Consider the following 14447-nt stretch of genomic DNA (forward strand, 5'->3'; position numbering starts at 1 on the left):
ATAATGTAATTTTAAATACAGTGCCATGATTCATCCATTTATTAATTTTGGTTACCATTGACTTTTTCTAATGACTTTTTCTACATTTTCAGGGTGAAACAAAGATATTAAAACTAAAGAATCTTCGACCTCAGGACTATGCTAATTATAGCTGCATTGCTTCAGTGAGGAATGTATGTAATATTCCTGATAAGATGGTGTCATTTAGACTTTCCAATAAAACAGGTATGGAACTACCTCTGAATGTTTTATTTCTGTTATCCACAACAAATGTTTAAAAAGTCTCTTTAACTTTTTTATACACCAAATGATTTCTATAGTATATGTAAGGAACAAGGCATCTTTTCTTTCCAGAAAATTCTGTAGTATATAAAAAACTTTTAAGTGGACACTATAAAATTTAATTGCAATATGCTCCCATGTAATATGTTTGTTTATACAGCAAGCAAAATTATAGTTCCTTAAAATAATGTATTCATAAATGTCACAAGCCAGCCTATATTCTGTTCAAAGAAATTGCTGAGAAATATTAGATTTTTCATATGAAAATTTGTGCTCTAAATTGCTAAAAGTGTTTTGTGATTCCAAAACTGAGTAAAAGAACCTTTTTCTTACTCTGTTTCATGTCAAGAAAGCTAATTGGTAATTTCAGGTAGGTGTTTTTAGGAAAGTATTTTTGTAGAAAATGTCAAAACATTAGCAAGACTGCAACTTATGTTAGCCTGTGTTTAGTAATATAGACCTCAGAATAATTGCAAACATATTAAGAAGAAATGTCTAAGTGAAAGAGCAAAGAGAGCATGTGAATGAACTATCTTTTGTAAGGTTGTATATAAAGAAGCACTTAAAAATTAGAATTTGAACAGGTTTTGAGAAATTTTCATTGGCAATTAATATGAATTTTTACTCTTAAATCATTATATTAAAATATAGAGTTTTAAAGGTACTTTTCCCATTAACAAAAACCTTGAAAAGTGTGGGCTTTGGTGTTCCTTGGTTTGGGTCCCAGTTCTGTCACTTATTAGCTCTTGGATCTTGTTGAGCAAGTCACTTCGCTCTTCTTTGCCTCAGTTTCCTCATAAACTCATAAACTTATAGGAAGGAATTACTGAGTTGATGTATATAAAGCATGTGGAACATACTTTATTTATTCCTCTGACAATGAGCTAGTAGTTAGCAACCCCATCCAGCTCATTTGGTGGGAAGATTAAACCTAGGACTTTCTGCAAAGATGAAATCTTGTGTGCTCATACGTTGATTCATCAACATGTGTTCCACTGAGTTGTTCAAATTTTGAAAGGTCATTCTTTTATTTATTCATTCATTTATTCATGCATTTATTCATCAGAAACTTACTGTGTTCCAATTATGGGTCAGCAGTGATAGGCATAGGGCTATTGGCTAAGATGTAAATTGCCTTAAACTAGAGAAATCCTCATTAAGCACTGGATAAAAGTATTAGAGGAAATTAAAAGAAGAATGTGGCAGACAAAAACTTTATCAAGAAAGATGAGAAGGACTTGATGAAAACTGTGTTGTAGGAAAAAATAGAATTATAAAATCTTGCTGGCCCTAAGACTTATAAAAGTTAATAATTTCATTTCACTTAAAAGAACAAATAGGATATTGAGAAATAAAAATCAGATATTAATGTAAGAACTTGGTGTGATTACATGATTCTTCTTGGCATGAACTATTTTGTGAATTATTATAACTGATTTTGTTTTTTGTAGTTTCTTTAATGTATTTTTAGAATACACATGATTCAGAGAGAAAAATTAAAAATTAAATGGAAGTAGGTCCTATGGGATGGGTAAAGGCATTGCAGTGTGTCAATGGAGATAATCCATAAATAATCTATAATAGGAATATAAAAGAATTTTATTTGAGCCAAAATGAGGACTCTAGCCCGGGAGACACAGATTCAGGAAACACCTGAATTGTGTTCCACCAGGCTGCAAAATGGGGGATGCTTATAAAGGCAAAATTACGTAAGTTGTTTGTCAAGAATTAGAATTGGAGCTGGCAAGAAGTAAGGGTGCTTGTTAAGCAAGTATTGGTTGGGGTCTGAAATGGTTGCACAGTTATAAGGCAAGACCTTGAGACCATAAGGTTGCAGCTCGCTGCTGCTTGCAGATGTCATTTTGAGAACAATTGATGGTGTGCTTGAGTCTGATACAGTTCATAAAATTCAAGTTCCCAATGATGCAGGAATGTGTCTGAAACCACATCCACAATGGCCACCTGGCTCCATCCTGGATGCCTGAAACACAGTTACTCCATTTTGATTTTTAAATTCATTCTTTTCTTTAATGGTTAAAGCAGACATACAATGCATGTTGACAGGCCATAAGGTAGGCTGTTCTAGTTCAAGCCAAATCATGTATAAGCCAGACTGACTTCCCCATACCTCAATGTGTGTGAAAATTTCTTCCATCCAGTGGAATGAAAAATAACATAATAGTGGTATATTATTACTTATGTTACAACCTTTCACTTGAGAAGTACTTTATTAATTTTAAAAGTACTTCATGTTTATTATTTTAGTTTATCTTTATAACTACTGGGATGTAAACAGGTGGATTTTTTTTTTTTTTTTTTTGCCATGTGTTTTCCTATCACCTGACACGTAACAAACTGGCCTGTAGCAATTGAAGTATCTTCATTGGGACCTACTGTATAGCACAGGGAACTCTGCTCAATACTCCGTAGTAACCTAAATGGGAAAAGAACTTGAAAAAGAATAGATACATGTATATGTGTAACTGAATCACTCTGCTGTACACCTGAAACTAACACAACATTGTTAATCAACTATACTCCAATATAAAACTAAAATTTTAAAAAATAAAAAAAGTATCCTTATTGGGTTATTTTGAGGATGAACTGAATTAACACAAACAAAAAGTCTTTAAAGACCAAGGTACAATGAAATTATATTTAATATTTTTATGTTGAACAAATGTGTGATTTTATTATTTTCTAATTCCCCACAGCTAGTAACCAAGGGGAGGGGACAAGATTGATCCCAGTGTTTGAAGGGTTATTTTAAAATAGGAGACTGACTAGCTACTCAAAATTTTTGTGGAGCTGAGAAAATGATCTTAAATCTCAGCCATAGTGTTTTAGTAGGAGTAAATAAGGACTTCTTAAAGTGGAAACGAGAAGATTATCAGAAGAGGTGACAGACTTTCCAACTCCTGACATCTTGTAAAGCAGCTGGGTGACTATTTCTAAGATGATTTTTAACAATTATCAGCTCAGAAAACAGAGATTTGACTTCTTGTCCTGTGAAGAGCACAAGATCACTTTCAGCTTTCTGGTCCATTATTTTTTAAGCAAAAATATTATATATCTAGACTGAGCAAACAAAATAAACTACTATTCTCTTTTATAAACTCACAAAATTTTAGATTGACAGTCATTACAAAATGAGCTTCAGAGTTATGGTAAATAATTGGGTTTAAAAATATAAGCTAGTACCTTGTTTGACTCTTAAATAACTATAATCAGGTATGTCATGTGCTTGGTGCTTTACATATTCAAACCAGGTTTGCTTCAGCACTTTTCCCATCTGGCTGTGCACAAAATAGGGAGAGTTTGTGCATTTCAAATAGGTGAAATCATTGAGGTAGCTCTCAAAGTACACTAGGAATAAATTAAGCTTTCATCATCTCCATGCAAGCAGGTCTATAAACTAACAAATAAGTTCATTGCTTTTCTAACATCAGAAGAAGATCCTAAGTCACCATTGTCATAACCAACATGAGAGTCAGGTGCTCTTTAAGTTTTCCCTCTTGTGAATCTCTAAATGAGAGAGATAAAGTTCCCATATTTTTAACTCATGGTTTGCACAATGTCAAGGAAAATGTGTAACTTATTGAGGGGGAGAATATTCTACAATATTATAAATACTGTAATATGTTTGATTAATCTCTGTTAATATACTTAGGAAAGTGTAACTTTGGAAATAATTTTTGGAATAGAGATCAAATAATTGACTAAAAAATGTATTTTTGGTACAGACAAAATTTCACTTTAACATCTCTATAGTCAAATAAACTTTTAAATTTCAATCAGTCTATTGACCTGATTTGCACAATGCCCAAATGACACAGCATATGAAGACAGAAACAATGTCTGCTGTAGATAAGGATTTCTAAAAGTTTTTTGCAGCAGAACAGTTGTATCATGGAGTACAGATTCCTGGGCCCATTCCATACCTACTGAATTAGACTTTCTGGGGAATGACCTGGCAATGTATATATTTAAACAAGTGTAAATAATTGCTTTGGAAAACAAATGTCTTTGTTATCAGTCATGTTTTCCATGACCCCATTACATTTTGTGAATAGGAATTTTTGTTAATAAAAATCAATTTCCTAGAACTGCTTAAAAAAGCAATGTCTAGGCATCATTTTAAAAGTCAGTGTCATCTATAGATTTACCAATAATGTGTTTTCTTAACTTTCTTACTCTTAATTGACATCATAGTAGAGCTTATAACTGTATATCTGTCATGGAGTGTCCAATCATTTGTTGGCCCCTGTTGATTACTTGCCATGCTATGAAAAATCTTCTGTTACATAAATGTCATTATTTATCATACTAATCTAATTATCTTAGACCTTATCAAGAACAATTCACAGAATTTTATAAAACATAAAATGTTATGTTTATTTATTTCTTGTCATGCACACCCCCTGACCAATTGGCATAATTTTGTAGCAGGGTCTAAAAGTTGTTTTGATTGTTTTTCTACTCCCATTTGGAAGAAAATGAATATTGGCTCTTAATTGGTAAATTCTTAATTTAGTTGTATTTTTCATAGTTTATTAAAATAAACCTATTAAAATTTGTAAATTTAGAAAATTTTAAAATACAGGTATATTTTAAATTATCATAATTATGGTAACTATAAACTATTTGAAATTTCTCAGATTATGTGTATTTCTAACATGAGGGCACCTACAAATTATGATTTTAAAAAATTAATTTATTTTAATATATTTCAAGCAGTTATATGTTGATGACTCATAATTTCAAAGGCAAATAAGAATTAATTATGTTATTTATATTAGGATGAAATACAAACTTTGTACCTGCTTGAGAGGTTATGATGAATTGTATAAAGAAATGGGGCAGGTGGGGCTAATTTTACTTAATTATATAGGTCCTTTGATTCAGTCTGCTCAAATTTAGCATTTATAAAATTATCCAGTTAGGATGCTTTCCATAAATGTGCATTACATCTAGGAACCAAGTCATTGAAATGTATTACTGGCTATAGAAATACGGAAACCTATACTCCCTTCTTCTTTTCCTCCCGCTCTCCTTTCTTTCTTTCTCTCTTTTTTTCCCCTCCAATCTGTCTCAATAAATTTTACCACGGAAAGAGATAGAGGTTAGGAAGCATCTCTGTTCCCTTTGTTAGACAACTATTATCTGTTCTTATTATTTTATATAACCTGTAGGGAAGTTAATGTAAATGTTCAGCAATTGCTGTGAGACTCAATATAAAACTTTTTGTATGCTGTGATCTATTCATGGTAGTTCTCTTCTATGTTTAGAGGTATTTAAATTATCTGAGTGTTATGAAAAATAAAATAATGTTTCAGTTATAGGAATTTCATAGAAATAATTGTCTGTAATAAGGATAGTGTGGACATAAACACCTCCTCTTGTAAAATAGCATGTCCATTGTCATAGATAGCCTGTTTAAGGGCAAAAGGAAATGGCAGGAGAAACTTTGCTGTCATCATACCTGAGTACTAACTTCATGCATCTTTCTTAGCCATGTGGATATTTGCACTTCTTTCCTTCAGGCAAGCTCCACAGCATCTAGACAAACAGTAGCACCAATTATTAGACTCTACGTGTATTTTTTTCACCAACAATCACAGCTTTAAAGAAAGACTATGTTTGTGAGAGATACTTAGTGTAAATACAATGACTTCCTGTATTAGTCTACTTGGCTGCCATAACAGAATACCACAGACTGAGTGGCTTAAACAACAGAAATGTATTTTCTCACAGTCTGGAAGCTAGAAGTTCATGATTAAGGTGCAGTCAGGGTTGATTTTTGGTGAAGCCTCCCTTTCCTGGCCTGTAGTTGTCACCTTCTGATTGTGGCCTTTCCTCTGTGGTTCTTGGAGCGAGAGAGTAATGAGCTCTGATGTTTCTTCTGACTCTAACAAGGACACCAGCTCTAGCAGATTAAAGTTCCACCTTTATCACCTCATTTAAATTTACTTAACCACCCTAAAGGCCCTGTCTTCAAATACAGTCACATTGAAGGTTAGGGCTTCAACATACAAATTTGAGGGGGGCCACAATTCAGTTCATAACACTTTAAAATGACTGAAAATGGCCTCTGCATTTAGGATTCCTTTTCTTTTAAAATTTCAGATATAAGTTCATAATATATGTTACATCAAAGGAAGAAAATGAATCAGCCATTTAAAGGAAAGAGTCTACTCTTCAGTAGATTCTCAACCTAAAGAGGGAACTCTACTGAGAGTATGTGTGGTCCTGTATTCTTAGCTTTGGGGAAATAGGAAGGAATAAACTGTAAAGGAAGAAGGTAAAATGAAACTTTAGTGAGGGACAAAGATCACTTTTGTAATAGTATCATAATAAAATTTTAAAAGACTGGATGTATTAAAATATGGATACAAATGATGTGTCAGTGAATCTGCACTTTTTTTTTCTAATTTTCTTTTTTATGATGGAGAAGTTAGTATGTGAAACAGAAGAAAGAAACAGGAGGAAGAAAAGGGAAAAGAAGCAAAAAATGTTTTATCTTTTCATGTACTAAAATATTGGGAATATGAATGCCTTAGTAGATTTTTTTTTATCATAGGTAATGCAGATTTTCTAAACAATAGTACTTATAACTACAGATACCAACAGAATACAAAAAATAGTATTAGAATATTGTTGATAGGCCATATTGTTAGAGAATGAGATGTTTCCTATAACTCTCTTGCAAGAATTTTGACATTCAAAAACCTAAGGTTCGGGGCGTCCCTGGTGGCGCAGTGGTTGAGAATCAGCCTGCCAATGCAGGGGACACGGGTTCGAGCCCTGGTCTGGGAAGATTCCACATGCCGCAGAGCAACTGGGCCCGTGAGCCACAACTACTGAGCCTGCGCGTCTGGAGCCTGTGCTCCGCAACAACAGAGGCCGCGATAGTGAGAGGCCCGCGCACCGCGATTAAGAGTGGCCCCTGCTCACCGCAACTAGAGAAAGCCCTTGCACAGAAGCGAAGACCCAACACAGCCAAAAATAAATAAATAAATTTATTTTTAAAAAAAACAGAAAACCTAAGGTTCAAATTTTGTTTTTCTCAAATTGGAGTTGTAATTTAGCTTCTCTAAACTTACTTTTCTCCTCCCCAAAATAGGGATAACACAGAGATCCATATTATTTGGTTTTATAGGCTGTAAATGCTATTAAATGGAAAATTTTTAGAAGAGATTCCAACACATAACAAATACAATAAATAGTAGTCATCATTGGGTTGTTAACCTTGATAATGGAAAGAAAGAATAAAATTGGTATCATCAGTAACCATGGAGAGATGATGACAAGAACCTTAGACTTTTGCTAGGATATGGTGTATAGCTTCAACCATTGATGACTAATCTTAAAATTGAGTTCTCCATCATTTTTTAATTATTTTCATCAGTGAGTAAATTAAATATTAATATTTTCCAGAAAAATATATAGAAATGAATACATATTCTGGCATATGTCTGTCTAAACTATGATTGGCAGAAATGTGTAACAAATATAAAATATTATTCTGTGAAATTAATAAGGGTACATAAGGAAAATTAAAGAAAATTGCAATTTTGTTGATATGTAATAGATTCTTCATCTGAGTGCTCTGTCATTTCCTACAGTAATTGAACGTATATATGCCCTATCCTCACTAATGTAGCTTCGTAAATGTGAAAATGTAGGTGATGAATACACAGTGAATCTGGGGACAGAAGCAATGGTTATTATAGGGCTTCAGCTTTGGTCTTCCTGATACTATTTTCAGAGAAACAAGTTAGCCCAGATTTTTCAAAATTCTATTACCATAGTAACAGGAAGTATGCATGTTTCTGGGATCTCTCTACGCCTATGCATTTTATTGTCCTAGCAATGAATTTTTCAGGTTCACTATATTGAAATTTATTCTTAGACTATGAGCTCTTATATAAAATATCCCCCATAAACTATTAACTTGCCCAGAAGACATCATAACCCAGATACAGTAGATAGCTAAGCAAAGAAGATTAAAAAAACTGTTAAACAAATGAAAGGCAATGCTATCATATTTATTAAAAAGGGTGTAAATGATTGAAATGCTATCTCACAACTTAACCAAATACTTTGGAGCATGTCAAATAGTCTGTGTTTTAACAAACATCTAGAATAATTTATTGATCAGATTTTCCCAGCTTTACGTAGTTATTTTTCAAATGCTATTAGACTATAATTATAATGAAACAATTTAAAAGTTATTCGTAAGAATAAAGAAGTTCAAATCATGTGATATTTCTTTCAGTGAGTTGAGTGAGAATATGTTAAAATAAAGCAATAGAATTTTTATACACCTTAGAACACTTAGTTTTTAATTTTAAACTGCTTCTGATTGCAAATTTGTAGACCTTGGCTTAGTACTTGATAAGGTTCTATTGTTCTAGTGAAGCTGCTGAGAATTGTGTTATTATAGACAATTCAGTTACTAGAAATGCATTTTAGACTTCTTGTATGTTTTTTTGAGCTTGCCACTTAGAACTTGTGATTTAGAATATCTTTATGATCATTCACTGACATTTGATTTTATGTGTTACTGGATCTCATGATGAAGATACAATAATTTCCATAAGTGCATGTAGCTAATCCCATAATTTATTTACCCAAACTCCTAGAATAGATTATATCAAGGGATGGTCTTTAGGGTTCCCAACCATCCCAGTGTGTCCTGGACTCAGTGAAAGTCTCACATCCTATAATCTCGGGCAAACCAGTATAATTGGTCACTTAATGATCTAATCCACCATGCAGCCTACCCTCATATAGAATAGTCTTAATGTCAGTTGTTAATGCTGGTACATGTGCAGCCTTAAGCAGCTCTACGTAAAGAAGCATTTGTAAAAAAAACCAGGGTGTAGCTCCTGACTCTCCCCAAGTGGTGGTGTGACTAAGTCCTTCAACTCTTTGAACCTGCTTTTCTTGCTAATTCATGTTGATAATGGGTTCTAGGTGGGTGGGCCACCAATTGATAGAAAGAAAATATTTACTCTCAGATTTCATTTTTATTTACCAAGTTAACATTAACAACAACAAAAACTTAGATTAAATGAGATGGCTGCAAAGAAGTAGATGCAGCCTCTATGTACACAGCTACTCGTGAGCCCCAGGATTCATGCAAGCAAGTTTCAGGCTTGCAGAATTTGACAAGATTAATACCTCATTGTGCTGTTGTCCTTTTATATGTAAGGCTTACATTACTATCTATTCAAGAAAAAGATTTAGCAAATGAATAACCTCTGGACCTGATGCACCTATTTGAAGAAATCTTTGCACATCTTGGACTCTCAATATTTCTTTTACAAAAAGTCACTGTCAGGGAGGTTTTCAAATTTCCCCACAGAACCTTACCTCATTGCACATACTGTGAAGATTAAATGAGGTTGTATTTAAATTGCCTGGCAAATGTTGGGCTGTTAGTTTTATGGTATTGTGATTGTTAGATTAAAAAAAAATTACCTTTGTGAAGAAACTAATGAGGATTTCCAAAATCTCATTTAGCCCTTTGATTGTCCTTTTTTATTTATTGAAAGTATCAGTGATACAATATACTACTCTCTACTTTTCAGCAGAAATACTAAATCGCAGCTAAATTCCAATTTGTTTCAATGGTTACAGAAATAAGTGAATATCAAATATTGTATACTCATTAAATATAAATTATATTACTAGTATGTACATTAGTAATGAGTAGATGTTTACATTAGGTCTGCAAGATTTTTATAAAGCCTTTTTGTAATATACTTACTTCCATAATGAAGAAATAGATACAATTTATGTTCTTACCCTTTCTTAAAATCAAGTATACTAATCAGTACCAGGTAAATGTGCATTTAAAAAAATTTTTAGGAAAATAGGAATTGATTATTATCTCATCAAAGAACACTTATAGAATACATTTTCTAGTTTAAAGAACAGGAAAAACGCAAACAGTTTTTTTGGGGGGGAGGGGTGAGCCATAAATACCTACTTTTATCTCTGACATTCTAATATGATGAAATGCATGTATTATTGTTAAAACTTCATGCTAAAATATTTGTGTTTTCAAGGAGTCCTCTGACCTTAGCCACACTACTCATAGGATTTAACATCCTGTGTTGTGGCTAAGAGTAGCCCTGTGGTCACTGTTAATATAGATTCATAGAGTCATTTGAGTCACAACTAGACATAATTTAAAAGATCCACATTGGTTCATGATGGCTTTGAATTAAATTTAAAAATTAAGAAAGTCCTTGTAGTAGTCCATACAGTGGGAGTAGGGTATCTCATGTATTCTTACAGGGACTGAAAGAAGAGAGGTGAGAGGTAGACTGGAGCATAATGGACAGGCAGAGTATCAGAAATGCATTAACATCAACCTTTTGACTATAAGTCCAGATGCCGCATGTACTTTTTGGTTTGCTGTTGTGGCAGTTATTTCCAAAGCATCACAAAGATTTTGGCTTTTCCCTCAATTTTCATTTTCTGCAGCATCTGTTCTGAGACATTTTTTTTCTGATAACAACATACTCTTCTTGATATAATTGCTACTGTTCTATTGCTATAGAAAATAGGTTTGCCCAATTGTTTAGTAATATGTTTTAGTTTATGTTTTGAACAGCATTTCTTTCTGTCAGCTCCTTTTAGTCACTCTGCTTTAGTTGCTATATTGTACTACTTGAGCATTTTATTGACTGTATCCTTCAATCACATACCATCCAGTGAATGTGCTGTAAAGTCAACAGTATTGATTTCTGATAGACATACTGTGTAATAGAAATTTATTGATGGCAACCTTGTCCTTTTGTTCTATTAATGGTACCTATTTCCCTGCTTTGACAAAAATGGAAATCATCAAGAAACCAGGTATAAAATTTTTGGCATAAATAGATGTGACAATTATATGAAGCCACTCTTTTAAGTTTCACTTTGATTTGGCACTGCAACCCTGTGCACAGCCAAGCAAGAGGCAGAATTTTTAGTCAGTCAAGAATAAAACATTACCACGTGGTGTAATGCTCCACATGCTGTAATGCTCTTTAGCAGCATCTGGCAACATCAGTTTGCTTTGTTTTACTGAGAAGAGTTTATAGTTCTAAAATGGTAAAATATTGGCAATTTCATATAGTTTGACTTAACAGGTAACAATAGATAAGAAATTTCTTCAAAATGATTATCACGTATTGAGTGCAAATTAAAATATATATTTTCAAAGTGAAGAGAGAAAAAGACACAACAGGAAATAAATGAACAAAGCTATTGGAAAAACAAACCGTATAATGTGGGTTCTTATAAATTTCCTGGGACTGAATCCACTAAGACAATCGCCTGGGAGGAACAAAATAGGGGAAAAGAAGCAAAACTCCTTCTATTCTTACCATATCTTTCTAATTCTCTTGGTTTTGATCATGAATACTTAATAACTAAAGTCCTGCCTCATTGCATTTTCTTTCAGCTTTAAAATTAGCTCAATCTGAAAAAATTGTAATGTTTACGTCTTTCTCATTTTGGAACCATAAGCAAAAAGCAATCAGATGTGATGTCCATATAGAGTTACGACACTATGGACTATACAAAAATATGATGCTACATTTCAAAGACCCTGAAAATTCAGTGAATATGCAATGGTTTTCATACTAAACATTGTTTTGTGTGTTTAAGTAAAATGTTAAATATGAATACGGGTTTAGAAAAGCATTACTATATGTATACAGATCTACAGTCAAAGAATATGTAATATGGATTTAATTCTTAAGTCACTGGAGAGTTAAATAGGCAATTCAATACATACCAATATTAAAAACTTGAAGAAAAACAAAAAATAATTCGACATTTCAAACAAATGGTACTTGTTTCCTCTGCAAAGATATTTCATCAGTTCATATTAATCATGTAGAATGGGAAATATGGGTTTAACAAAATCTATATGGAAAACATCAGAACTAGAGTAAGAAAGTTATATTTTCAGTAGCTTTGTGAAATAAAATATTGGCAGGACATTTTTTGTACATGCAATTCATGTGTAGAGAGGAATTGAATTTGGAGGTGATTCAGTCAGTATTTTATCTTTCATATTAAAATAGTATTAAAAAGCTTTTATTGACTTTTAGTCTTTCCTTAAGCAACATTCCATTTTGTGCAGCTTTTTAGTTCCTTCACGTATGTTACACTACAGTATTATCTTACTCAAAAAAGAAACACCTCCCTTATCATATAGCAGCATTGTCCTAGAATATGGCAACAATACATTTAAATGTACTCTGTCTGAAATCCCAAGATAAGAAATGTAGCTAGTTTAATAGTTAGGCTTGAATTGACTTGTGTTAGAATTAGATCTGTAATAACATTCTTAAACAGCAGTTAGTATTTACAGTATGTCAACCTGATACTGCACTGAAACCTACTACAAGGCCTATAGTTTAAAACTGTCGTTTTCTCCGGTGCAAACCACAATTTTATTGTTTTGTAATTTAGTCCAATATATTGGCTCCTAACCACACACAAAACTTGGAATCAAATCCCTCTGCTTTGGCATATTTATTTTTAACAAATTATGCTCTGATTCTGCCTCTCTTTTTCTTTCTTTTTCATTTAATTAACCATGGGGAAGGAATATCAATGTAAGCCTAAAAGTAAATAATAGTTAATGTATCTGTACTTGAAAGGAGAACACCTCCTGAAAACATGTTTAGCCCTTTATAAAACAAAGTCTACACATTTCTCAGGTTTCCCAGGGCAGGCCTTAATTTGTTGAGGCACCCCTCACGTCCTAGAATTAGACTCCTCATTCCAGCATTTTCAGATGCACATGTCAGTTGGAGGCTAGAGCAGAAATCCCAGCTAGGAGGTTGGTAACAGATACTTGGCAAGGGCTGAGGTACTCATGACACTGCACTTGTCTGGGTTGTGACCCAATTGAGCGATCAAGGTATGATATTCTTAATTTTATGAAACTACTTCTAGAATCCAATGTAAATAATCATTATAATGCTTAAATGTGTTAAGTATGAATGTATGTATGACTTGTATGCTTTGATTTCTTTAATTTGACCTTTGGTCCAATATTGTATTTAGCAAAATATGACTACTTTTGTCCTTTGCAAAGTAGTATTTTATAGCAAACTTTAGAAGCACCAGCAAAAGTCTCCCTCTCTTTTTCCCCCCATGCCATGATTAATACCTAAATATATGGATATATTACTTCTTTTCTTGCTTTTTAAAATTGTATCCGTGTAATCTGATATTTTGGGGTTGGCAGTTGAAATGTCAATAAATGAAGATTTGGTTAATAGTTTATGACCATGCTTACTGTTCCATGTAATAATATACTTGTTTTTCTTACTCTTTTCTTAGTGGCATATTGTCAACTGCCACTGTTCTCCACTGTTCTGTCTCGGGAAGCCTTTCCTTGTTTAAATTTCTCCTCCTTACCTTGTGAAGTCTGAGAACTTGGTGGTGGTGATAAAGTTCTTCTTCGTCATGTTTTAACAATATTTATGAAGACTTTTTAGGCCATTAAGTATTAGTACCCCAACTATTGGCATAACTTATTGACTGAAATAAGCTTTTGACTTTATCTTTTGCTCACCTTGGAACACAAGTTCCAGTTCTAGTTTTTCTGTTTATCTTGTTTAATGACTAGATTCAAATGTAAATAACACTCATTATAATTTGTAAAGTCTGATTTCATTGAAGAATATCTTCTGGCAAATTTTTTTTTAAATATTATTTATTTGGCTGCACCAGATCTTAGTTGCGGCATGCGGGATCTTTTTTTTTTTAAGTGGCAGCATGTGGAATCTTTAGTTACGGCATGTGGGATCTAGTTCCCTGACCGGGGATCAAACCCGGGCCCCCTGCATTGGGAGCGTGAAGTCTTAGCTACTGGACCACCAGGGAAGTCCCCAGATTTCTTTACTCATTATGCTGTGATGGCATAAATATCCTGGTCAGGGATCAAAAATGCACATGACTTCAGAGAACAGGGAGGTGATGTAAATATGTGAAGTCACCCAAGACAATGGGAGTCATGGGGAGAAGGCTGGTTCTCATCCTATTAAGATGTAAGATTCTGAGTGCAGGAATTCTTGGGCTGTTTTGTTCACCATTATATCCCAAGTACCTATCACAGGCCTTGATACATAGTAGGTGCTCAATAA

General features: G+C 33.3%; 1 protein-coding gene across 1 annotated transcript in view; it reads left to right on the forward strand.

Annotated features, from left to right (window-relative positions):
- The window catches only part of MDGA2 (MAM domain containing glycosylphosphatidylinositol anchor 2), an 814342-nt gene that overhangs the window by 534039 nt on the left and 265856 nt on the right, over positions 1–14447 (forward strand). Inside the window, exon 5 of the mRNA XM_068545716.1 lies at positions 93–225. Coding sequence (XP_068401817.1) covers positions 93–225 — 133 coding nt within the window. The remainder of the gene's footprint in view (positions 1–92; positions 226–14447) is intronic.

The sequence above is a fragment of the Eschrichtius robustus genome, chromosome 1 (genome assembly GCF_028021215.1).
Source record: "Eschrichtius robustus isolate mEscRob2 chromosome 1, mEscRob2.pri, whole genome shotgun sequence".
In the NCBI taxonomy this organism is placed as follows: Eukaryota; Metazoa; Chordata; class Mammalia; order Artiodactyla; family Eschrichtiidae; genus Eschrichtius; species Eschrichtius robustus.